Here is a 25,785-nt window from a genome sequence, read left to right on the forward strand (position 1 = left end):
GCCGCCGAGGCCCGTCCCAGCCCCTCTCACCCCGCCACACGCGGGGGCGCTGCGCAGCCGCCTGGGCTCTGGCCGGGCTGAGGGGGCAGCTCCCGCCTGTCAATCTACCAACGCACAAACCAGCCCCATCTCCTGCCCGCCCATCCCACTGCGGCTGCGCACGGCTCTGGGCACCGCCCCAGGACACCATGGGGACCAAGGCACGAGCATCACTGACGCTAGAGACAGACTCGCTTCCACCCGCGCTTCAGCCTCGCTTTCGGTTTCATCCCGCGGCACCACCGCCTCACTTCCGGCCGGAGGTGACCCCACCCACATCTCATCCTGCGCTACTCTCGCGATACTCCCTCGCGCTCTCTGCTCTCGCGAGAGGACCTTGAGAGGCCGAGGCTGAGGCTGAGCGGCCTGTGCGGTGCGGTAGCGGCCGGCTGGAGTCCTGAAGCCTGGCGGGGCAGGTGAGGTGTCGGCCAAACCCTCGGCGGGGGCGGGGCGGTAAGAGCCCCGCTCGGAGCCCGTTTCCCCTCGCGCCGGCAGCGGCGCGACCCGTGCTCCGTAACCGCCTCTGCGCGACGGGCCGGGCGGTCGGTTGTCCAGTCCCGCTCGCGGCGCGGGGTGGGGTGGCTGCAGAGGCCCTGTGCTGAGGGAGATTTTCTGTCACGTGTCCGGATTGCATCTCCTCTCGGGGGGGGAAAGGGCCCTGGCCCCTGGGGTGTCAGTTCTGCACTCCACAGCGCAGCGGAGACCAGTGTCCCTTGAAACGGTCCTTTGACTACAGTCTTCTGTGCACTTGGCTTTGGGGCTGCTCAGCACCACAGTGCGCTAACTACTCTCACTGATGGCTAGGTGGTAAACCAGTGAGCTGCTGTTAAGACTGGAGTCTGCTCCTGATTCTTTTGGATGAGAAACTTGTTTTTGGTGATGTTGAAATGGTCAGTCTCTCAGTGTAATCTAAAATCCTATTTTTTTATTATAAAAGAGTGGTTTTCAACATTTGCCGACCCCTTCATTTCAAGTGTAGGTGTGGACCTGTTTGGAAACCTTAAACATTATCTGACCTGCCACTGGGGTCTATGGACCATGGGTGAAAAACCCTGCTGTGAGACATATAATGGTGACTGTATCAGAGCCTGAAGCACAGGGCAGCATCCAGCTCCCTGGGAGTGGGGTCAGCAGGGGGGAGCCAGTACTTGTCAGGAGCCATTTTATAAGTCTACTGTTGGTGTGTGCTTGCTCCCAAGGAGCTGATATTCATCCCTGTCTCCCTGGGAGTAAGATGGGATGCCAGCACACCCTTTCCCCAAAGGGAGCTCAGCCCCCCCCCCCCTCCCCCCGGCAGGAGCTGCTCTATGGGATGCCGGCAGAGCCTCTATACATGGACAGGGGTAGCATGGAGCTCCCTGGGAGTGGGGCCAGGAGTGTACTGGTTGCTGGTCCCGCCCTGGAGATTATCAAGTAACCACTAAGATTTGATGTGGTTATGTGTTTATTCAATTATTGGTTATCTTACAAAACCCTCCTGGTGACCCCACTAACTTTTCTAGCTGTCACTCTATCTCTTTCCTCCCTTTAGCGCTCATTGAATGTAATCCAGCATCTGTCTGGAGTTCTTTCCGCCTCGTCCCCAGTGTTGGAAATGCCCACTTCACTCACCTAACTACTGCTCATCAAATTTCACAAACAGATACTCTTATCTTCCTCACTCTTACATAGAAAAGAGGAGACTGAGGGGGGATATGATAGAGGTATATAAAGTCATGAGTGGTGTGGAGAGGGCAGGTAAAGAAAAGTTATTTATTAGTTCCCTAAATAAAAGAACTAGAGGACACCAAATGAAATTAATGGGTAGCAGGTTTAAAACTAATAAAAGAAAGTTCTTCTTCACACAGCGTGTGGTCAACCTGTGGAACTCCTTGCCAGAGGAGGCTGTGAAGGCTAGCACTATAATAGAGTTTAAAGAGAAGCTAGATAATTTCATGGAGGTTAGGTCCATAAAAGGCTATTAGCCAGGAGATAAAATGGTGTCCTTGGCCTCTGTTTGTCAGAGGCTGGAGAGGGATGGTAGGAGACAAATCGCTTGGTCATTGTCTTCGGTCCACCCTTTCTGGGGCACCTGGTGCTGGCCACTGTTGGCAGACAGGATACTGGGCTAGATGGACCCTTGGTCTGACTCAGTACGGCTGTTCTTATGTTCTTATATTGACTGACTTTGACATCATTATTCATGCTTTTAAAATCTTTGGCTTGCAATGTCTGTCTTCTCTGGCTCTCCTCTTACTGAGACTGCTTCTTCAGTGTTTCATTCACAGAATACTGTTCATCACTGCTCCCAACATTCAGTGGGAGTCCTTCAGGGCTCCTGAATTCCTCTCTCCCCGCCTCCCCCCCAATCATATCTCATTAAAAAAACAGGGGCCTGGCTCTGCCGCACGCTGCAGTCACCTGCCGGGGACATGCAGCCAGAGCCGAGCTACCACGGCCCTTTAAAATCAGCGGGGCCACATCATGCCAACGTCCTATTGTCTGCCGGTGCTCTCCCTTCTCCGCTGCAGCTGCACACAGGCAGCCTGGCGCTGAGAATTGCCGCAGTTCCCCCTCCCTGGCAGCGCTCTGCTCCTCCGCTGGTTGGCGGATTGGATGGGGACGCGCCTCCCGTAGTGTGGGCTTCAGCCAGCCCGTTACAACAGCCCACTGGGCCAGTCCGCCCCTGCACTCGCCAGCTGGCAAAGTCTACTCGCTGCGGGCAAGTGTATTTGTTGAGACCTGTGTATTTGGTTGTGGCAAATCTTGTCATGAATGTGGGAGTTCTCCCTCTCTTTTTTTTTAAATACAACTACATTTAAAAATGTCACTTGTAAGTAATTTTTTGAATCAATTATCAGCCTCTCTAATCTTAATTTGTATTTGTTGTTTTTCTTAGTCTTTTCCAAGTCAAGTGAATTATGAATTCAGTTCATTGGTAGCTTGCTACATAGATAACCGAATAGTAGGGATGGATACCAGACAGTTTTTTTTCCCTAGAAATTATTATAATGAACTGGCAATTCAGATCTGTGTAATAGCATTCTTACTGTATTTGTAGCTTGCTCATGGGGATGAATTAATATTTGTTTACATGATTTTTTTCACTCTTCATAGCTCTACTTTGTTTAGCAAACTTGATTGCTTTTGAGTTCTAAAAGAGTCCTTTACCTAAATTCAGATTTTTTTTTCTACTTGAGATGCTTTGTAAATACTCAATTTGGAAGTCTGAGGGTAGCAGTGTTAGTCTGTAACTTGAAAAAAAGAGTAGTCCTGTAGCACCATGGAGACTAACAAATTAGATATAATTTAAGTAACAGCTTTCATGGGCAAAACCTATATGTGTATTTTTGTTAGTGTCTAAGGTGCTACAGGACTACTATGATGGGGTTCTTTTACTCCATTTGAAGACAGTTCATGGAAAACATTTATTTTTCAGCATGTTGTATTCAAAATAGAAGCTAAATGAGACATTAGCTTGAGTAAGAAACATATTTTTCTAACAAGGTTTCTCTTCACGTGTCTGTCCTAGGATTTGAGCCCTTATTAAACATTAATTATCTCACAACGTTTTGGTCAGGTTAGTGTTAGACTACGCATTTTACTGGTAGGAAGACTACTCAGTTGTGAGTTGATAATCATTTAATGAAGTGATTCAACAGTTGAGCTAGAAATACAATTCATAAGACCCGAATGCTGTATTCCATTTCTTATGGTTAAACCTTCTTCCCTCGGTAATGGGCTATTGCTGTATCAGTTTAAATTTGCAAGTTTAAAAGTTTAATATTACATTAGGAGATATCGAAGACATGCAATTGGCATAATTGTATTTCAGTCAAATATGCATCTGGTAAAACAGTTGAATTAATACACTTGAGTACCAATGTGTCTCAAATAGAGCAAAGTTCAAGCAACTGTCTTGTTTAAGATAAACTAGGGGGTGGTGCCCTCTGCTTGCTACGCTCGCCAACCTCCCTGTCTTTTGGGGTAAGCAAGCCCGGCTCTCATCCCACCAGCCCTGGCCTCTTGGCCCCTTGGCTGCTGAGGAGGATTGGGGGTCTGCTCCACCTCTGGCCTCTCAACCGCTGTCCCCCCTCCCCCCGGCCACAGCCCTGGCCTCTTGGACCCCTCCCCAACCTCCCTTGACCTCTTGATGCACGCCTCTGTTTCCCCCCCCCCCCCCCCCCGGCTACAACGAGCCCTGGCCTTCTTGGCCCCCTATCCTCCTCCCCAGCCTGCCCCCCAGCTTCTCGGACCCTTCTGGCCGCCAGAGGAGGGCCAGGTCTGTGCCAGGAGGCGGCAGTAGCGGCTCCCCGCTGTGCTGGGGGTCCTGACTCTTGGGGACTCGGAGTGAACTGCTGCCTCTGGTTGCTCGGGCTAGGTGTCTTGGGCTCGCCACATGCCTGGTGTTCTAGTCTGGACCCTCCCAGACCCCAAGAAAAAAAAGCACTGGCTTTCTGCAGGGGAGAGGAGAAAGCCCCAAGACTCCGCACCAGAGGTGACTTGCAGAGAAGCATGCGCGCTGCTGAGAGGAGGGGGCTCTCACCAGTCTTTTAATCTTGTACTGAGCCGATCTGCGCTCTCCATGGCCCCAAGTTACTCACCCTTCTCCTCTCTCTCCCACCATACCCCGGAGGGGCCCCTCTGTCCGAACGTGCTTGGCCCATCTCGCCAGCTTGTGCCCTTCAGTCACTAGCCAGTCTCCCACCCCACACCCGTCCCACTCCTACCCCATCTGCCAATAAAATAGTCCTCACATCAGCTGAAGAAGCTCCCTGGACTGGAGCACTGAGCGCCCCCACCTGAGAGGAGCAGGGCCTTGTGGCCCCATCACTGGGCAGCAAACCAAAGCTCAGCCCGCCCCGTGGGCTGCTCATGCACAGCACCTCTTGCAAGGCCCTCAGCTGCCCTGGAGCCTCTACCTGGGTTTTCTCCTCTGAGCAATGCTGACAGCACTGCTGCAGCCCCATTTCCTGTGGCAGGCTGATCCGGAGCAGCACCCAGCCCTGGGATGGAATCGCTCCCTGCCCTGGACACTGTTTGGGGATGGTAAGGCAGCCTGTCCTGGACAAATTGCGCCTCCCAAGGGTCCTGCACTCCCAGCCCTGGCCGCAGCCTTTCGGGAGGTGGAATCTGCCCAGGCTGGGCTTCCAGGTGGCTTTGTGGGTCCCTAAACAGTGTCTGGGCCAGGGGAGTGCAGAGCATGTGGGATGCCAGAGTGACATGATGAGATGGAAAAACTTTTTAAAAATATAGTGAGTTAAGATAATGTTGTAGTGCTAAGTGCTCTAAAAGTTATAAATCTACGTAACACGCCAAACCGATTGAAGGGAAAGAATCCAAACTAAATTTGACCACTGCATAATATAGGCAGTTTTGGGGGGAAATATGAACAAGAAATTGGCTTGATTCAGATGACAATATTACAGACCAATACATAATTTGTATTGTGGTAAAGAGACAAACATTTTTAAATGAGGCACCGAAATATATGAAAAGTAGCGTTGGATGAGGCAAAAGGTTGAATTACTAGAAAACAAGTGTGCTTAGCCCAAAACTGAGCAAAAGTACTAATTATGTTATTTTGAATGACCAGTCAATTCAGTACAGCTTGTACCTTACTTGACCTTTGCAAAAGAAGACCCTAAAATGTATATAGATGTTGTGGTGGTAGCTTTCTAGGACACAAACTTAAGGCCTTACTAAGGACTAGCTGGTTGTGGAGAATCGACACGTAGGCTTCATTCATGTCCATTTAATAGGATATACTTTACATCATTTTAGAGAAAAAATGTTTTGAGACATTTCATGTGGTAGTAATGTAATTAGACTGCATTCTAATCCATCTTAACAAGGGAGTGAAGTGAAGGTTGCATGGACAAATAAATGGACATTTCCCGATTCATGTGTAATCATGCAATCTTAGCATTTTTAATATAGGTTTTTATTCCGTTTTTCCTAAGTGTAAAAAGACATTACATGATCTGGAGCTATTTGCAAGTTTTTGTGTGAAAGGTTGATAACACTGCTCTACAGCCAAAATGCTTCTGAAATAAATGTAGTCAAACTTTACTAATTCTGGGTCACTGAGAACGAAAATGATGCTTAAAATTGTTGATTGGCTCTAGTTTTCAAGATATGCTATTGGGTCAGTCTAAACATCCCTTGACTTGCGAATGGCGGAGGATAAGTGAGTTATAAAGGGAAGGGATCTCAATTTAAACCAGAAATGACTAAAATACATCTTAGACTGGATCTATGAATAAATCTGACTGGGTTTGGACAGTACTTGCTTTTTAGGCAAAACAATGAATGATGCAATCTGAAGCTGGTATTGCATCATGTTATTCCTAGAAGTCATGGATGTTTTGCTGCATAATAGCAATGTTTTGCCATCAATTCCAGTTGGTCATGCAGTCCATATGAAGGAAACCTATGACAACATGAAACAACTTTTGAGGTTCATAAACTATGACCAATATCAGTGGCAGCTTTGTGGCGATTTGAAGGTTGTTGCTCTCTTCCTTGGTCTGCAGACTGGATACACAAATTACTGCTGTTTTCTCTGCAAATGGGATAGTTGTGCAAGAGATTCCCACTACATCAAGATAGATTGGCCACTCCAACAGTCATTGGAGCCGAGTAGACACTGAATAGGACTAAACTATGTACATAATAGTGTTTTGCCTTTTGTTTCATAATAAATTTTATTTATATAACCCTTTTTGCTGATTTTTAAAGTGTTACATAAACAGGACAGGTGAAATATTATCATGTAAAGCAACCATAAACACATGAAAAGACCTAGGTTTACAATTTATGATTAAAACTCTATTATCTACACAATATACATTGACGTAAAATATAAAAACTTAAATATCTTGGAAACAGTAGCCAATCAGTTGTTTTAATTGTCATATTTGAATTCAGCACGTTAAAATACGTAATAAATAGTACATTTTATCTCTGAAGCAGACGACTTCTAGAAAATTGTAGACCAGTGTAATCGGACCAGGGTACTTCTGAGTTCTGTCTCATTTCTCAATCTATCTTAATTTTTCACATTTCTTGCCTGTAAGAGCCTTACTGCGCTCCCAGTTGTCACTGCAGATTGGGGACATCTGAGTTAATACGGAATATGGTGATGGATGAGACATGTTTATAGGTGATGAATGAATCTGTAACTTGATTGACTCTTACAATTTTATAACTGTTTAATCCACTCAAGAATAAAGCGGTAGGGATATATTGTCGACCACCTGACCAGGATAGTGATAGTGACTATGAAATGCTACAGGAGACTAGTGAGGCTATCAAAATAAAAAAAAAAACCTCAATAACAATGGGAGACTTCAACTATTCCCATATTGACATGTCACCACAGGACAGGATGTAGAGATAAAATTTCTTGATACCTTAAATGACTGCTTCTTGAAGCAGCTGGTTCTGGAACCCACAAGAGAAGAGGCAGTTCTTGATTTAGTCCTAAGTGGGGCACTGAATTTTGTCCAAAGGGTATATATAACTGGACTGTTTGGAAATAGTGACCATAACGTAATAAAATGTAACATCCCTGTGGTGAGGAAAACACCTCACCAGCTCACGCTCTGACATTTAATTTCAGAAAGAGGAACTACACAAAAATGAGATTTGTTAAACAGAAATTAAAAGGTACAGTGACAAAAGTAAAATTCCTGCAAGCTGCATGGATTCCAAGACACCATAATAGAGGCCCAACTTAAATGTATACCTCAAATTAAAAAACACAGTAAGAGAACCAAAAAAGCACCACCATGGCTTAACAACCTAGTAAAAGAAGCAGAGAGATAAAAAGGCATTTACAAGTGATTATTAAATCCTAGTGAGGAAAATAGGAACATAAACTCTGTCAAATTAAGTTGGGGGGGGGGGGGGGGAGTCATAGACGATAAAGTCATAGCGGAGAAGCTAAATGAATTCTTTGCTTTAGTCTTCACGGCTGAGGATATTGGGGAGATTCCCAAACCTGAGACATTCTTTTTCGGTGACAAATGTGAGGAACTGTTCCTAATTGAAGTGTCATTAGAGGAGGTTTTGAAACAAATTGATAAACTTAACAGTAACAAATCATTGGGACCAGATGACATTCACCCAAGACTTCTGAAAGAGCTCAAATGTAAAATTGCAGAACTATTAACTGTGGTTTGTAACCTATCCTTTAAATCAGCTTCTGGACCCAATGATAGTTAACATGATGCCAATATTTAAAAAGGGCTTTAAAGGTGATCCTGGCAATTAGACTGGTAAGTATAACATCACTACCAGGCAAATTAGTTGAAAATATAGTAAAGAATAAAACTGTGTCACTCATAGCTGAACATAATTTTTTGGGGAAAAGTCAACATGGTTTCTGTAAAGGGAAATAATGCCCTGCTAATCTACTAGAATTCTTTGAGGGGGTCAACAAACATGTGGACAAGGAGGATCCTGTAGATAAAGTGTACTTAGATTTCCAGAGAGCCTTTGACAGGCTGTTTCACCAAAGGCTCTTAAGTAAAGTAAGTCATCATGGGGCAAGAAAGAAGGGCCTTTCATGGATTGAAAACTGATTAAAAGGTAGGAAACAAAGGGTAAGAATAAATGGTAAGTTTTCAGAATGGAGTAACTAGTGGTATCCCCCAAGGGTCTCTCCTGGGAACAGTCCTATTCAACCTATTAATAAATGATCTGGAGAAAGGGGTGACAAGTGAGGTAGCAAAATTTGCATATGATACTAAACTGTTCAAGATAGTTAAGACCAAAGCAGACTGAGAAGAGCTTCAAAAAATCCACAAAACTAAGTCACTGAGCAACAAAATAGTAAATGAAATTTAATGTTGATAAATGTAAAGTAATGCACATTTGAAAAAAATAATCTATACCCATAATATGCTGGAGACTAATTCAGCAACAACTACTTGAGAGATCTTGGAGTCATTGTGGATAGTTCTCTGAAAACATCAACTCTTGTTTGTTTGCTTTTTTGACTGCCGCTGCACACTGTTAGGAATCATTAAACGAATAGAGAATAAGACAGAGAACATCTTATTGTCTCTGTATAAAACCATTTATGATAGTGATAGAAATGTAGCCGTATTAGTCTGGTGTAGCTGAAACAAAAAAGAGGACTACATAGCACTTAAAGACTAACAAGATGGTTTATTAGGTGATGAGCTTTCGTGGGCCAGACCCACTTGCTCAGATCAAATAGTGGAAGAAATTTGTCACAACCATATACTGTATATCAAAGGATACAATTAAAAAAAATGAACACACATGAAAAGGACAAATCAAACTTCAGAACAGAAGGGGAATGGGGGGGGGGATGTAAATGTCTGTGAGCTAATGATATTAGAGGTGATAATTGGGGAAGCTATCTTTGTAATGGGTAAGATAATTAGTCTTTATTCAAATTTAGGTGTAAAGTGGACAAACGTCTCAGACACTTCGCCAAAGGATCAATGCCCACAATACAGATATTAGACAGGATCACAAAGAAAAAACAGTTTCTTACCATTTCAACCAGAAAGGACATTGTCTCAACGACTTGATTACCTGCATCCTGCTTCAAAGGCCTTTTAAGACTGTACTTGAAAGAGAATCCTCTGAAAATTCGACACTTTACACCTAAGTTTAAATAAAGATTCTAATTATCTTACCCATTACAAAGATAACTTCCCCAATTATCACCTCTAATATAATTAGCTCTCAGACATTTATCCCCCCCCCCCCCATCTCCCTTCTGTTCTGAAATTTGATTTGTCCTTTTCATATGTGTTCATTTTTTTAAAATTGTATCCTTTGGTATACAGTATATGGTTTTCTTCCACTATTTGATCTGAGGAAGTGGGTCTGGCCCACGAAAGCTCATCTCCTAATAAACCATCTTGTTAGTCTTTAAAGTGCTACATAGTCCTGTTTTTTGTTTCATTTATGATAGAGGAGGCTAGAGGGCTTGATTAGAGGGGGAGAGAGACTGCTCTGAAAAACAGCAAGACCCCGGGTTAATTAGGAACAGCTGAAACAAGGCTGCTATAAATCAATTAAGGGCCAGCTGAGCTGATTTCTGGCTGCCAAGGGACCCCTTTAAAAGCCTTTCCTGTGGGGGAGGGCAGAGCAGAGGAAGGGGAGTTTGGAGAGTGGAGGTGGAGAGAAACTTGTGACTGATAAGGAGAGTCAGAGAAGCTGATCAAGGCAACATTATCATTGCCAATAAGGGCAGGGAAGGGGAGAGGCTCCAATAAGGAGTGTTGGGACTCCCTTCCCCAAGAAGCCTGAAACTCCATCTGTGGGCTATTAGGGGAGGACTGGTTTCCTAACCCATGCTATCCTAGGTACATCTGCCCCACACTCTTTTAGCTGGAGAACAGAAGGCCCACCCTGGTAAAGGCAGGGCCCAATCCGCAATACCTGGACTGTGGGGCGGTGGACTAACCAGGGGTCTGGGACCCAGGAATGGGACTGACCCTGCTACAGGATTCTACATCCGTACGGATGTGGTTGCCTCATCTCAAAGATATATTGGCATTAGAAAAGGTTCAGAAAAGGTCAACAAAAATGATTAGGGATATTGAATGGGTCCCATATAAGAGAGATGAAAGACTGGGACTCTTCAACTTAGTCTCTTCTATTCTAAGGGGAGCTTTGACAGAGGTCTATTAAAATCATGACTGTCGAAAAAGTGAATAAGAAAAAAGTTGTTCCCATAACATAAGAACTAGGGGTCACCAAATGAAATTTATAGGTAGCAGGTTTAAAACAAACAAAAGGACATTTTTCTTCACTCAGCTCACCATTGGCCTGTGGAACTCTTTGCCATGGGAGGTTGTGAATACCAGGATTTTAACAGGGTTCAAGAAAACTAAATACATTCCTGGACTATTAGCAAGGTTAGGTAGGAATAGTGTCATTATTCTCTGCCAGAGGCTGAGAATGGGTAACGGGGGAGGGATTGCTTGAAGATTCCCTGTTCTGTTCGCTCACTCTGGGGCATCTGGTATTGGGGCCAGTGTCGTCAGACAGGATACTGTCTAGATGGACCTTTGGTCTGACCCGTTACGGCCAGTCTTATGTTACCTTTAATTTAACCTGTTTCTTATTGCAAGGGAAACCTTTCCTATCTATAAATTCAGTTTCTGTAATGAATAACTTGAAAATTCAGACCGATTATTTTTTTTCACCTCTGATTTAATGTGCTAAAGAAAGTGATTAGTCATCAGTTTCCAAGATGTTTTTCATCACATTTTCTGCTGGCTGGCTGCTGTGCTTTTTCTTATTGGATTTTCTTGACTCTTAAGTATGTTGTTCTAATTAAATTTGTGGGAAATTTTTATTAGAATATCAGACTAAACTGTGTGGAGTTTTTTTAAATGTCTAGTTACCAGCAGCAGTATACAAAGGCCTTGGGTGGGCTTTAGGGATGTGAACAGGTAACCAGGAGATGCTTACTTGGTACTGCTAACGGATATATAAGAGTAGCCCACTGCCTGGAGCCCGCCATGGGTAAAGGGTTAGACTAGGAGCAGGAGCTAGCCACCCCACACTGAACTGCCAGCTCTTGTTCCCAGCCCCCGAATGCAGAGGAGCCGGCAGCCCCCAAGTGTGGGGAAGGGTGATGGGAGCAGTATTCCAGCTAGTGGTTAACCAGGATTTTACATCCTTAATGGGTGTCATATTGTCTTTGTCTTGTCTGCCCTCAAAGTGCCATCTGCTAAGGCTGATAAGTCAACCCTATCATGCTTTTAAAGGTACTAGAATATTTACCAGGCATTTCTTAGGTCTTTATCTCAATTAATTTGTTTTTCTTCATTTCCATCAGGACTCTGGGGTGAGCTGAGGATGAGGGGTTCAGTATGAAGGCTTTTCTCTGTGGGCACAGCTGGGGGGAGGGATGCATGTCCCCTTGCTGAGGCAGGTCCAGGTTTGTGTCTCCCCCCCCCCCCCCCCCCCCACATACACTCTCATGCCAGATTGAAGAATGGAGCAAACTGTGCACTTCCCCATACTCCCTGATGAATGGGAACAGCTAACAATATTCCTGTATGAATGGGGGAGAGGGGTAGCTGCAGCTCCTCCTGCTGTCCCTCAAGGTTGGAGGAGGGAGGCTCAGGGCTGGGGAATCCCAGGTGTGATTGGGCATCCCCAGCCAGCCCTTTTCACCTGCCTCATGATTCTGTCACTATGGCTTTATACATCCACGTATGCATCAGGGAGCTAAAGCTTCTCCCCTCCCCTGAAAATCTTTACCTTTAAGTTATAAGAGGAAGCTGCATGTGAAATTTGGTGGTCTTCGCTCTTGCTGTTTAGAACAGACTTGCACACTCACAAAGTCAAATATATAGCAGATATAAGGCTTCTTGAATGATGTTTTACCAAAGTAATTCTGTAGGATAGACCTGCCCTAAGACACTTCCTCTGTGTGGAAATCATTGCCTCTTTGAATTGTGGTGTGTGGGTGGTGGGTTTTTTTTAAACACATCGTAATGACTGGGTTAGGAAATGGAGGAGGAGCCAAAAGTACAAAGAAAGGCAACAAGCAGTTTTTCATGGAGGATGTTGCAGAATGCTGGATAACCTGACTAACTGAAGATAGGAGTTCAGTGTAAATCCACCTCCAGAAAATATTCCCCACTACTTGAAAAGGCTCTTTGTAGGTACTTCCACGGATAGTATTTTCAAGTGAAGTGGATCTGAAGCCCTGAGTAATATGGTGATACTCCATCCTTGGTGTGTACCTATCTCTGTAAGGGGAAAAGCTTGTTGCACCACAAAGCAGAAGTGTCATGGGTGCTTTAAAAGAGTTGCTTGTGGGAGCCCTAAAGAGAGATGGATGTCTGAATCATACCTTTTGGGACATTTTGTAGGATAAACCACCTGGTCTGAAAAGTGGGAGGGATCTGGAGCCTGACCTCCTAATGTTGACTTATTCTGTGAGGTGCTAGGAAAGGGCACGTGTTCTCCACCTGAAACCAGTAAAATGGTGATGGAGCCTGCTGCCCCTAGTGTGGGTGTTGCTGTAAGAGGCCCTTTTGCTTGCTCTGAGAGGGAGAAGAGACTCTGAGTTTGGGCTCATTCCATTGCAGGAGGGTAAAAAAAGGATCCTGCAATTACAGCTTCATGAGCCTGTGACTGAAGGCACTTGAATAGCTGTACCTGTTTCCTACCTTGACAGTTGACAGCTTCATAAAGATGCATGATATCTTAAAATAAGGCAGAAGACTACCCGAACAAAGGATGGAAGTCAACTGGTGGTAGACATCGGTCTGAGAGGGAGGAAAAAATATTGGAAGCCAATGATAGTTGGTGTAGCTAACAAATCAGAACAGCAAAGAGAGCTCCATGAAGTTATATTTTTGAAACTGTATGAGCAGAAATCTTTCTTCAGTCCTTTAACTTTCCACGTTAGTTGTAAGTCCTTTTTTATTATTGTTCAAAAGCCATATTCTTGAAATCCTTCAAGAAGTCTAGAATGCTGAAAGCTATTCTCTTGCCTCTGGTATTAACGTGTATGGTTTGTTTCTTTTGTTTTCTAAATCTAAATTGTTTCCTGGCTAAAATTTCTTGATCAGCTTTCTTGTCTAACTTCAACCATTTGCTTCTTAATTTTCTTTACATTTTATATCATGGGCATTTCTTTCCTGAGATTTACCTCCCTCTTTAAATGTAATATGACCGTTAAACAGTAGTTTGTGATATGAATCATGCAATTTAAAAAATTTTGTGTAGCACTCAGAACACAAAATAACTTGAGGAAATTTGACCCTGAAACAATTAAATATAGACTTGGGCTGCTTTTACCTACTCCCATTTGTAGACAAGAAACTGGACTTGCAACCAAAATCTGTTTTTTGTAAGAATGCAATGGCCAGGAGATGATTTGCTTTGTGTCCATTACATAGTGATATGCTTAGTACACTTTGCTATATCATTTTCTCATTCTCACATGTGCTTTCCTGTTTTCACATGCAGTTCTCAAATTTCCAGGTCCATAGTTGGGAACCTATCTTCCCTCTACCTCAAAAATCAATCGCAGCATATGCTTGCGGTATCAGCAAAAGACCATTTTAGTTCTATATATTAATATAGACAGATTGTAAAATATCAACTAATGTCTTGAATAGCCATAAAACCAACATGAAAAATGTGTGACAAAGTTAGCAACAACCTTTTCAGGTGTCTTGTGTGTACTGAAACCTAACAAGCTGGCAAGACTAGAAATAGCTTCACAGATGGTACTTGGCGATATGTCAAATAGCTTTTCTCTTGTGCGCTCTTTACCCTGTCTGTCAATTTTATTATCCAATGGCTGCTTAGGGATGGTGAAATGGCAAGCATGAATTCAGCTCACAGGAGGCTGCGAGGTCAGACGTCAGTACTGCACTATGCATGGCTGAGACAGTGACTGTTAGAAAATGAATTGAATTAATATTGGGGCGGGGAGAGGCTTGCATTTCTGAACACTCAGTGGACTGAATAGATATGAAAAGGTTGTCAGTCTTGAGAGAGGAAGGAAAATAGAAGAAAAAAGTAAGACTGACTACTGGTGCAGTGGGCTAATGAGATGATGGAAATAGCAAATATGCTGAAGTTAGCAAGTAATGCCAAAGGATGGTGAGCTGGCTTCCAGAGCTGTTTTCTTGGAAGGAGCACAGTTCTTTTGTACTCTGATTTCAAAATTGTTTCCATGCTTTTGTATTTCTTCTCTGGTGTATACAACAGGAAGGTGCGTAACCACTGATAATGGGATAATCTGTGAGTAATACGTAACAGAGCAGACAGTATGGAGATGCACTATCCTTTGGATATCCTGGTCAATTTAAATGAGCTGACGTGTGGGTGTGGGGGGGTGTGTGTGTGTGTGTGTGTGTGTGTGTGTGTGTGTGACTGTCTTGTTACTTCTAAGATAAGTCAGTGTAATGTAAACAGAGGAATTTCTCTTGCTTTAAAAAAAAAACTTTAAAAAATACTGAGACAACTTTGTTTAAAGATTGGCCTCCCTTTTCTGAAAGTGGCGATTGCATGAGCAGAGGTTATCTATAGGTTAATATATTAGGAAAATTAGTTAATAAAAGCTTTAGAAAATATAGAAAGTAGAGCAATTGTATGAAAGTTGGTTTTGTTATTGGCTTAGTGTAATTCAACTGACTACATTTTTGCTGATCATAGGCATCAATATACTATGATTCTATTTGTGATGCAACAAAAATTGCTTATAAACCATTACAATGTATACAGTGTTCACTGAAGTGTAGATTAGCCTAACAATATGAAATCTATGGAAATTGCTTTGATAAAATTAATCCTTTTTTGTTTGGGATCAAATGAATAGTTTTATTCTGAAAGGGTAAAATTTTTCTATCACAATTGCATTTAGATTTTAAATTGGAATAGGATTTTAAATTTTTATAAATGACAAAACAATCAATTCTTGTCTGAGTGCAGAACTACAAACCATATCCATCATAATACTTTAACAAGCTTGCACTTTTGACAGATTTTACTATTCAACCCAATCCCATTACCTACTTCTCTGTGCTTAAGTAAAACTTTGAGCATATTACGTTTGTAATACAATTGCTTTAAAAAAATCAAAATATATTAGGAAGGCAAATTTAATTGTGTAGTGTAAACACAAATAGACTGAGGTTCCCCAAGTGAGAAATGGGGAAAATGGTGTTATGATTAGTTTACACAATTCTTTTTTACTACTATACCACTTGCTCAAAACGTTTTTATCTAGTTAGTGATGGAAAAATAAATAATCTAGGTGGGTTGGCCCAAAAGTTTTAGATGAGTATGCACCAGTGTTGTCACAACCTTCATCTTGAATTGAAGAAGTAGTGATAGCCCATGCTTGTGGATGTTGGTATATTTAAGGAATCATCAGAATAAGATCTTTCCCTGTGGAAAAATAATTGACAAAATAAGACACTTCAGAGTTAAATCTTTCAAGGTCTCCTGTGGTAATGTTTTTCTGTGATTTTTTTTTTTTTTTTTTTTTTAACCATTGATATGCTGCTGTTTGTGTGTATTCTTCAAGTGAATGAAAGAGGAAATGAGTTTTGTTTCTGGATGATCTTGTCCCACTGTGTTAAGATCTTAATATAGTTGTAACAGGTTTTGAGCAAAATTCTTACCTTAAATGCACACTCCCTGCTCTTATTGTCAACGAGAGCCATTCAGTATAAAGTCTTTCCCCTGGAGCTGTGCTTTTTTGGAATTTTTTTTTTTACTTGACTAGTTCTGAAAACAGTAAAACGGACTGCGCTGCTGCTTTGTTGACAATTTAAGAAAAAGCCAAAATTGTTGTATTGTCTGTCTTACTGCTGCTGTTCCCCTCATTTTCAGCATTGGGTCAATATAATTTTGATTTGGATTAAAATAGACTAACAATTGACTTCAAAATGTTTCAAATTTAATTAAAAATACAATTAAGGAGAATTTACATTCCAAATTATGCTTTTAAAATTTGCTCTGTTCCTCTAGTGCAGGGGTGGGCAAAAGGACCTCCGTGGGCTGGATCTGGCGCACCATGTGGGTGGATCCGGCCCATGGAGGCCCTGCCATTCCTTCACCCCCAGGCCTTAATTGGCCTGAGAGGCGGGGGAGCATGCAAAGACTCCTCCTGCCCTTCCAGGAGTACATGGCACTTTTAAGTGCCACATGCTGCTTGCAGGGCGGGGGCAGAGTAGAGGAAGCTTCGCGTGCTAGCCTCCCCTCCCCCCGGCCCTCAGACCAATCATTGCCTGGGGGTGGGGAATGAAGTATGGCCCTGCCCCTTCTGCTTGATGTCCTGCCTCGGGCCACTTCAAAAATTTCTGAAGTGGCCCCTGGCAAAAAAATTATTGCCCACCTCTTCTCTAGTGTGACCAAAACATTCTCAAAACTACCAAATCAAATTACCTTTTTAATCATATATTGATTATAATGCAAATGCAAGGGTTTTTTATTTTTGTTTTTTCAGCAATCTATAGGTAATTGGCTCTGTTTATTTAACACTTTCAGGTCTCCGAAATTTCCTAGTTGCAAGCCCTCAAAAGTTTAGAATGAAATAGAGAGGTGCAGCTTAGTGATTCATCTGGACACTTGCTGTGGTGTGACAGGCAAAACACCATAGCTTTCTTGTAGACTGAAGTTACAGATTAATGCAGACACACAAACTGGGTACTATGGAGTAATGTTTACACTGGGACCATAGCTATGTGACTGATCAATGGTGTAGCTGCAGTGGTGCAGATGTCTAGTCATACCATATGGCTATAAATTTAATTTGGTTGGCACACATGTTCTTGTTTGAAAATGGGATCGCACCTACTAGTGAAGCTGTTTTTCACCAGTGTGGCTCAGTTACAGGAGTTTGCTGTGGCTGAATTGTAATACAGTAGCTACACTGCTGTAAAAAACCCCAGTTTAGACCCCTAGAGCTTGTCTTCAACTGTATGCTGGTGACTACAATCTCATTGTGGAGACAGCCTAAGATTTGATTTGATTAAGATTAACACTACTCTTGGTAGTGTTACAGCTTAAACTATATCAGTGGTAAAACTGATACAATGCATTTCGTGATGAATTGTCTTTGTTTTTGTGCACTTACTAATGAATGCAGTGCACTGTCTCTGTACTAGTTTTTGGTATGAATCAGATTCTGCTGCATTTGACTGTGGTCTGGCAACATCCTCAGTCCTGTTCCAGGACCAGAGAGTCCCAGTGGAGGGCTAGCAGCTGGGAGCCCCGTGAGCTGATAAGGCAGTGGGGTAGGTCCAGGGCCCGGGGGGGGGTTTGGGGGGGGGAGCTGGTGGCCGGGATGTGGGATGGACATGACCTCCACTGGTCCAGCAAAATCCCTCTTCTGTGTCTGGTCAGGTCCTGAGGATGTTGGACCAGGGAGATCCAACTAGGGATGTAATAGTGTAGTTGATTAATAAGCAAGAAGATATCGGTTAATGCTATAGACTACATGCATCTCCCTCCCTCCCTCCCCCCCCCCCCCCCCCCCCCCCGTCTGTCCACCTGCCAATAAATTATGTAGCAGGCTGGTCAGCAGCCTGGCTCGCACCAGGTCCGGGACCTACCCCTGTTGTGGCTCAGCATTTAAAGTGCATTTATTAGGAACCAGGTGGGCAGGCAGCTTGGCTCAGTTCCGGCTCATGCTGGGTCCAGGAGCTCAGACCCCCCCTCCCCAAGACAAGGTCTGCTGCCACTCCATGCTGCTGCCTCTTTATCAGAGGCAGCAACACAGGATGACAGGTAGCCAGTCCATAAAGGGGAGCTGGCTTTTTAATTGGCTCCCATTACGGACCAGCACCTGCCTGGCACCCCGTGCTGCTACCTCTGATACAGAGGCAGCAATATGCAGAGTGGCAGGGGGCTTCTCGGGAGTGAGGCCAGAGCACATTGGTGGCCAGCCCCACCCCGGGGGACTATAGAATAGTCGACTGATATGAATTCATGAGGTTATTTGACTATTCAATTAACCCATATTTAACATCCTTAGGTACAACCTTTATTAACATCTTTAATTACTGAAACAATTTTACAAATCAGAATGATCTGAATCCTAAGTCATCAGGTTTGTTTTTCTTATTTCACTCAGTTTCAATTTCCAGATACTCTGAAATGAGTCTCGTGCTGCAATGTTCTGGCTCACAACAGTAAACTCCTTTAATTGTTGTTCATGTTTCTATTAATTCTTACACATTAGAATTTTTAATATGCTTTAGATTTATATAGCCCAAAATTTGAGGATTAGCTTGTCCCTTTTTAACTACCTTGCTTACTGCTGAATATTTGTTTCAGTAATAGTATTCTATTTTGTAGTACATTTTCAGATGAATGGAACTGTAAAGTTTTCCAGATATAATAAGTGCTCAAGTAAATGCGTTTTCTAAATTTGTCTGGATACATTTCAACAATAACATTGACATTTAAGTGACTATATGGGGAGCAGGTTTAAAACTAATAAAAGAAAGTTCTTCTTCACACAGCGTGTAGTCAACCTGTGGAACTCCTTGCCAGAGGAGGCGGTGAAGGCTAGGACTATAATAGAGTTTAAAGAGAAGCTAGATAATTTCATGGAGGCTAGGTCCATAAAAGGCTATTAGCCAGGGGATAAAATGGTGTCCTTGGCCTCTGTCTGTCAGAGGCTGGAGAGGGATGGCAGGAGACAAATCGCTTGATCATTGTCTTCGGTCCATCCTCTCTGGAGCACCTGGTGCTGGCCACTGTCGGCAGACAGGATACTGGGCTAGATGGACCTTTGGTCTGACCTAGTACGGCCGTTCTTATGTTTTTTTATAATTAAGATAAGTGCTCATGTTTCAATTGGTGCTGTTTCAATCAGTTTGGCTTGCGTACTTCATAGGGATGTTAAAATGAGATTAATGAACTAATCAAATAGTCAATGGAATTTCTATCGACTATTCGATTAGTCAATAAGGGCGCTTCCGTTTGGAAATGTAGCAAGAGCTGCATGGCATTTCGCCTTTGAAACATAGCAACAGCCGGGTGGGTCCTTGCTACATTTCAAAGATTGAAGTGCTGCATGGAGCCTCAGAGGCTATGTCTACACTACCGTTTTTTAGGCAGAAGATATGCAAATTGTGCTCATTTGCATATCTTCTGCCTAGCCTTTTTGTGGAAGAGGTTTTTCTGCTAAAAAGCCCCATGTAGACAGGGCCATTTGTCGGGGGAAAAACCTTTTTTCACAAGATCCCTTATTCCTCAAAAATGAGGTTTACAGGATCTTGCAAGAGAGGGTTTTTTTCCTGACAAATGGCCCTGTCTATACGGAACTTTTTAGTGGCAAAACCTCATCACCGAAAAGGATTGGCAGAAGATATGCAAATGAGAGCATGATTTGCATATCTTCTGCAGGAGGGAAAAAAATGGCAGTGTAGACATAGCCAGAGAATTCCCCGCTGGCCCCAGGCTCCATGCAGTGCTTCTGATTTAAAATGTAGAAGAGCCCCAGTAGGGACTCTTGTACATGTCAAAGGTATACTGCCGCCTGCCCCCTCTTGTGGGGCTGGAACTGGGCCTGGAACTGAGGGGACCCCAGGATTTTGCTTATCGGTTAGTCAACTAGTTGATTAGTATCTTACATCCCTTGTACTTAAGTCTGACATAGAGTACCTAGCAGCTAAAAGAACATATTCTACGTCTGGGAGTCTAATCTCTCTGTGTGTCTTAGGGATGTCAGAGGTTAACGGGTTACCTGGTAAGCAGGTGGCTTTATTGGCTTGCTTAGAAGGTACCCAATTTACTGGTCCTGCCAGCTGGACCCCCATGGCCATGCTGAGATAGAGTAGCCTTCGCCACCTGTGACTGGACAGAGGTCAGAACCAGGGCAGCCCCTGCTGCCTGCAGGCTGGTTGTTAACTGATCAAACAATTTGTTTAACCAGCTAACTACTGTAGGCGGGTCTTTACATCCCTAGTGTGTATTAAAAATGGAAACCAGACACCTACATCAGGATAGGAGAGAAGGAGCAACAATTCCAATTACATGGAGAGTGTGGGTGGAATGCAAACATTGGGCCTGGAATCTTATCCTTCATGACTTCCTACTAGTTACAGAAAATGCTTTGGTACCTTTTTGAGAGGTCAGAACACTGCAGGTCTTAGTTTTTACAGTTTGTTCAGAAGAAGGCATTTCTAGCAACATAATGAGTGCTGACTCTTTCATAGGGTGTTGATTCAGGACTGACAAAGATGAAACTACATTGCCTATTGAATCACCAGCACTACTTCCTGTAGCATTTAGAGATTTCCCATTGAGAAATTAACTAGGGTTGACTGTGTTGTGTTGTGGGAGCTACGAATATTGCCTGGGATGTGCCTGCACTGGAAGTAGTTTGATTTTTTTTTAAGGGCTTGGCTTCAACCTGAAGTATTGGGCTTCCTTGTACACAGATTTTAACTTATAGGCATATAGTAAAATCTATAAATATCCTTTCTTGAAGAACATACATTTCCATTGGCTCATGTCTCTTGAATGCCAAAGCACTCTAGGGTCTCATGTATTGTTTCATGTCGAAGGAGCACATTGTTTTGTGTAAAGAAATTTATATTTGGAGAATGTCATTGATAGATTTTGTTACTATGAAATTAGACACTTTTAACCACATAGTTAAAACTACTAGTCCAGGTCTACATTACCACTCCTTTTGCTTACACCTGAGCAATGTAAGTAATTCTCTCTCCCTCCCCCTCCCCCAAGTGACATTGTTAAACCAACCTAGCTGCTAGTGTGGTAGCGCTATGTTGGCAGGAGAAGCTCTTGTGCTGACATAGCAATTGTCTTTCGTGGACATAGGTCTTCCGGTGGCATAATAAATCTCTCCATTGGCATAGATCATGTTCACCGGATTACATTGACATGGCTGCACCAATGTCAGGCGTCTAGTGTAGACGATCCCTTAGTAACTTAGCGAACTGTTTCACTCCTGTTATGCCTGGTCATATATGTAATCATATTCCTGTAACTAGTTCAGCACATTTTGGAGTTGTTTCCAGGGTATGCATGGCCCATTCCCACCCCCACTTTCCCTAGCCATGTTTGTTTCCTGCCTTTCAGCTTTTTTTGGAGGAGGGGGGAGGGGAAGGGGAAGAGGGCAGATTAGGACTTCCAGAAGGTTTACGTACTTTCCCTTGCTGAGGTACTATGGGGTGTCTGCTCATACGTTCCCATGATGAATTGATATATAAATCCAGTTAAGCAATGGAGTAATTGAGGCAATGGCAACCTTTCCGAAGCAGCGTGCCACCTGGGTCAATGTAAACCTTTCCATGGACCACCAGTTGCTAATGGAAACTCACCATTAATTTCATAATTACACCCGAGCTATTTTGCTAGTGCTGCAGCTGGGAGTGGTTTAATTTAAATGATTACACCGATTAAATGTTAACTTTTTCATGTTAGTTTTAAATAAAGTAAAACATTATGTCCAACACAAAAGGTTTCAATATTTTCTTTATTTATGGCAGGAGTGGGGAGCCTTTTCTGAGCTGAGGGTCACTGACTCTCAGAAAAATCAGTTGGGAATCACACAAGTGAGAAGCAAAAAAACCTCCTTCCTAAACCTCCAACCCTTCCTGATGTGGCTCCCAGCTCACACACCTCACTCTTCTGGCACTCCAGCCTCCACAAGGTGAAGGGAAGGGAGAAGGAGGTCTGAAATTCAGGGCTTCCCATAGGTCAGATTTACTTTCCTGAGGTTCCAGAGTTAGTGGATTTTGTGGATTCCCTTAGGCTCTGGGGTAGGGACAAAAGAGAGGGATTGAATGTGTGGGACTGGGCTGCCAGCAAGTGGGATAGCTATGGGGCTGCATGAGGGGTGAGAAGGGCAGGGTCTGAAAGGGAGTTCAGCAGCAGAAGAGGGTGTAGGGTGGGGATATGAGAGAGTTTGGGGGCGGGAAAGGGTTGAGGGAGTAACTCAGAAAAGGTGAGAGGCTGAGAATGCAGTCAAATAGCTAGTTGAGGAGTAAAGGAAAATGTAGCTTCTCTTCTCCCCCCCCTCCCCCCCCCCCGGCCAATCTTCTCTCAGCTCCAGCTTTGCTCCCCTCAGCCCCATGACTCCCTCCTCCCCCCCCCCCCCCCGCGGTCTGGTCTCCTGCCCCTCAGTGCAATCCCTGCCTCCTCCCATGCTGCCCCCTCATCCCTTTGCCTGTAGCGCACTCACGGGCAGGGCAGCAGTATTGGGACTCGCAACCCCGCAGGAGCAGCGGTGGGGCTAGGAGAGGCAAGGCCTTCTCTGCCCGGCCCAGCCCTTTGCCTGCAGGTTGCAGCTCTGCTATTGGGAGAGGCAGAGCCTGGGGCTGCCCAGGGTTGGCTCCAGTCCAGCCGGGCACAGCAGGGTATTGGGGAAGGGGCTTCCTGTTCCTGTTCACAGCCCGTGGGGAGCAGTGCAGCGTGGGCCCTGGCACACCATATGCGATGGCCACCCAGCCCTGGCTCTGCCTTTTCCTGAAGCAGGCGGTAGCCCCAGGGATGCATGCACATGCCTCTCTTGCACCCTCCGCCCCTCTCTTCAGAAGAAGCCAGAGCTGGTGCTCCAGCCTCCAGCCGCACGGCTGAGGCTGGAGCCACAGCGCGGGCTCCCCTCTGCATGGGGGAGTGGCAGGAATGAGCTCCCACCCCAGTAAAAATTGGCACATGCTGGGGGTTGCAGACCCCGGAGTAGCTGAACGAATGGTGAGATAACAGAGAACTGGCTGTAAGGACACTGATTACTTGCAGAGCGTTAGATTTAAGGCTGTGAAGGTTTAACTGGTTAATCGGTAAGTCTCACCCTTACTATTTAAGGGTAACCAGTGGGTCTGTAGGCCTGCCATGGGCAGAGGCTGCTCCATTGCAACCCCTGCCTGCATTAGGCAGATGCTTTTCTGATCAGGACACTGGAGCAGATTCTGCCTACAGGACACCCTGGCCCTCCACAGGCCAGGGCTCCTCCAGTGTCCCACAGAGCAGCCTCTCTGTTAGGGCTGGGCACCCTGCAGGTGGGGGCTGTTCTGGCTGGGCTGAAGCTGCCCTTTCTTGCGGCAAGGGGTGGAGTGCAAATAGGTATTCCAGCCCAGGAGCAGGGGTGGGGGAGCGGAGGCATTCCAGCTGGACTGGACCGGGCTCTCCATGCTCATCCTTTAATTGGTTAACTGGTTAAACAATATATTTAACTGGCTAGGCAATTATGAGATTTTACATCTCTAGTTAGAATGACTATAAGTGATTGATTGGTTTAAACTTGAAATTTTGAATATTAGTATGAATGATTGTGAATTATCATGATTGTGAAATCTACTGTAGACATGACAAACTTTTGTTGCTTTGAATGTTTGCCTACTTTTGGCTGCCTGCAGCCTGTCACAATTTTTGAAAATATTGTATAGTCTTTCACTGAAAGTAGTTGAGTTTAAAAATGCAAATACTTAGAAGAAAAATAAGGAATTTAAAGATGTTCTCTCCCAAAATCGTCATGAACTCTGAGGTGGGGTTACAAATATTTGTAGGCAAATTCTGTTGCAAGTCTTATTTTCTTGAAGGAAAAGTCCTATTTTACTTGCCTAATGGAAGAGGCAAGTACAGTTTCCACACATTGACTTTCTAGAGTACACATTTATTTAGTATTTATTATTTTTAAAATAGGTTCTGCCTCCTTTAAATATCATTTGGTAATGAATCCTTTTGAAATGTGCATCTGATTCTTGCAACCCTCTAAAAATGAAAACTTGCACTTTTTTACCTTCTTCAGTAATCTCATAGCCAACTTTACATCTAGAAAATGTCATTTTGCTGCCGCATATTTTAAGCTTGGCAGAACATGGTACTGCAGTAGCTTCTCTCTGCACCATTTTTTTGCCTCATTGGTAGAAATTTTTTCCTCGTAGTCTGAGCCCAAGTAGGGTATGGAGAATCTTTAGATCTTAAACTTTGAGGTGCTTGTGTATACCGTATTTTCCGGCGTATAGGGCGACTGGGTGTATAAGACGACCCCCTATCTTTTTAATTAAAAGATAGGGTTTCATCTTATACCCCAGCGCCCCTCCGCCTCCTTTGCTCCCGGTGTCCCTGGTCTGCTGGAGATGGTCCCCAGCAGACCAGAGGCACCGGGAGCAAAGCCGCCAGGAGCGCCTGGGCTGCCCCCCCCCCCTCCCGCCGGAGCCCCTCCGCGGCTTTGAAAGCCTCGGAGGAAGCCGGCGGCGGGGCATCCCAGGCGCGCATGGGCTGCCCCCCCGCCGGAGCCCCTCCGCGGCTTTGAAAGCCTCGGGGGAAGCCGGCGGCGGGGCATCCCAGGCGCGCATGGGCTGCCCCCCCGCCGGAGCCCCTCCGCGGCTTTGAAAGCCTCGGGGGAAGCCGGCGGGGGGGCATCCCAGGCGCGCATGGGCTGCCCCCCCGCCGGAGCCCCTCCGCGGCTTTGAAAGCCTCGGGGGAAGCCGGCGGGGGGGCATCCCAGGCGCGCATGGGCTGCCCCCCCGCCGGAGCCCCTCCACGGCGGCGTGGAGGGGCTCCGGCGGGGGGGCAGCCCATGCACGCCTGGGATGCCCCCCCGCCGGCTTCTCCCGAGGCTTTCAAAGCCGCGGAGGGGCTCCGGCGGGGGGGCAGCCCATGCGCGCCTGGGATGCCCCCCCGCCGGCTTCCCCCGAGGCTTTCAAAGCCGCGGAGGGGCTCCGGCGGGGGGGCAGCCCATGCGCGCCTGGGATGCCCCCCCCCGCCGGCTTCCCCCGAGGCTTTCAAAGCCGCGGAGGGGCTCCGGCGGGGGGGCAGCCCATGCGCGCCTGGGATGCCCCCCCCCGCCGGCTTCCCCCGAGGCTTTCAAAGCCGCGGAGGGGCTCCGGCGGCGGGGCATCCGGCGTACAAGACGACCCCCGATTTTTGGGGGATGTTTTTTAACATCAGAGGTCGTCTTGTACGCCGGAATATACGGTATATTAAAATATAGAATTTTCTTGAATGTCTCTTAGCTAGCAATAACCAACTCCTCCTCTTGAAGTGACACCAGTCTTTTTTAATTTGGTGAAGTCTAGTATCAAGATTAAGCATTGATGGCATGAGGCTCATTGTTCTGTTGTATTGTGTTTAGACATTTATGCTTTATCCAGTGCTGAAGGGAAATGTATTATCTGCTGGCTGCTTACCTTTTGAGTAGTCTGAGTCTCTCATGGCCATATTTGGTCAGAGCAAAGGTCCTTCTAGCCCAGTATTCTGTCTTTCATCAGGGGCCAATGCCAGTTGGCCAGAGGGAATGAACAGAACAAG

The 25,785-nt window shown here is 44.9% G+C and overlaps 1 protein-coding gene across 2 annotated transcripts in view; it reads left to right on the forward strand.

Annotated features, from left to right (window-relative positions):
* The first annotated feature begins 297 nt into the window (after positions 1–297).
* BTBD10 (BTB domain containing 10) overlaps positions 298–25,785 on the forward strand; it is a 50,007-nt gene continuing 24,519 nt past the window's right edge. The window contains exon 1 of one of the 2 annotated variants that reach the window (XM_014568881.3): positions 298–455. Coding sequence is in view for 1 of the 2 variants with exons in the window: in XM_014568879.3 (XP_014424365.1) it covers positions 14,634–14,758 (125 nt within the window). In the remaining variant the exon portion in view is untranslated. Of the gene's footprint in view, positions 456–14,305; positions 14,759–25,785 lie in introns of those variants that run through there. The other variant, XM_014568879.3, reaches the window with a different exon arrangement.

Source organism: Pelodiscus sinensis, chromosome 4 (genome assembly GCF_049634645.1).
Source record: "Pelodiscus sinensis isolate JC-2024 chromosome 4, ASM4963464v1, whole genome shotgun sequence".
Lineage (NCBI taxonomy): Eukaryota > Metazoa > Chordata > Testudines > Trionychidae > Pelodiscus > Pelodiscus sinensis.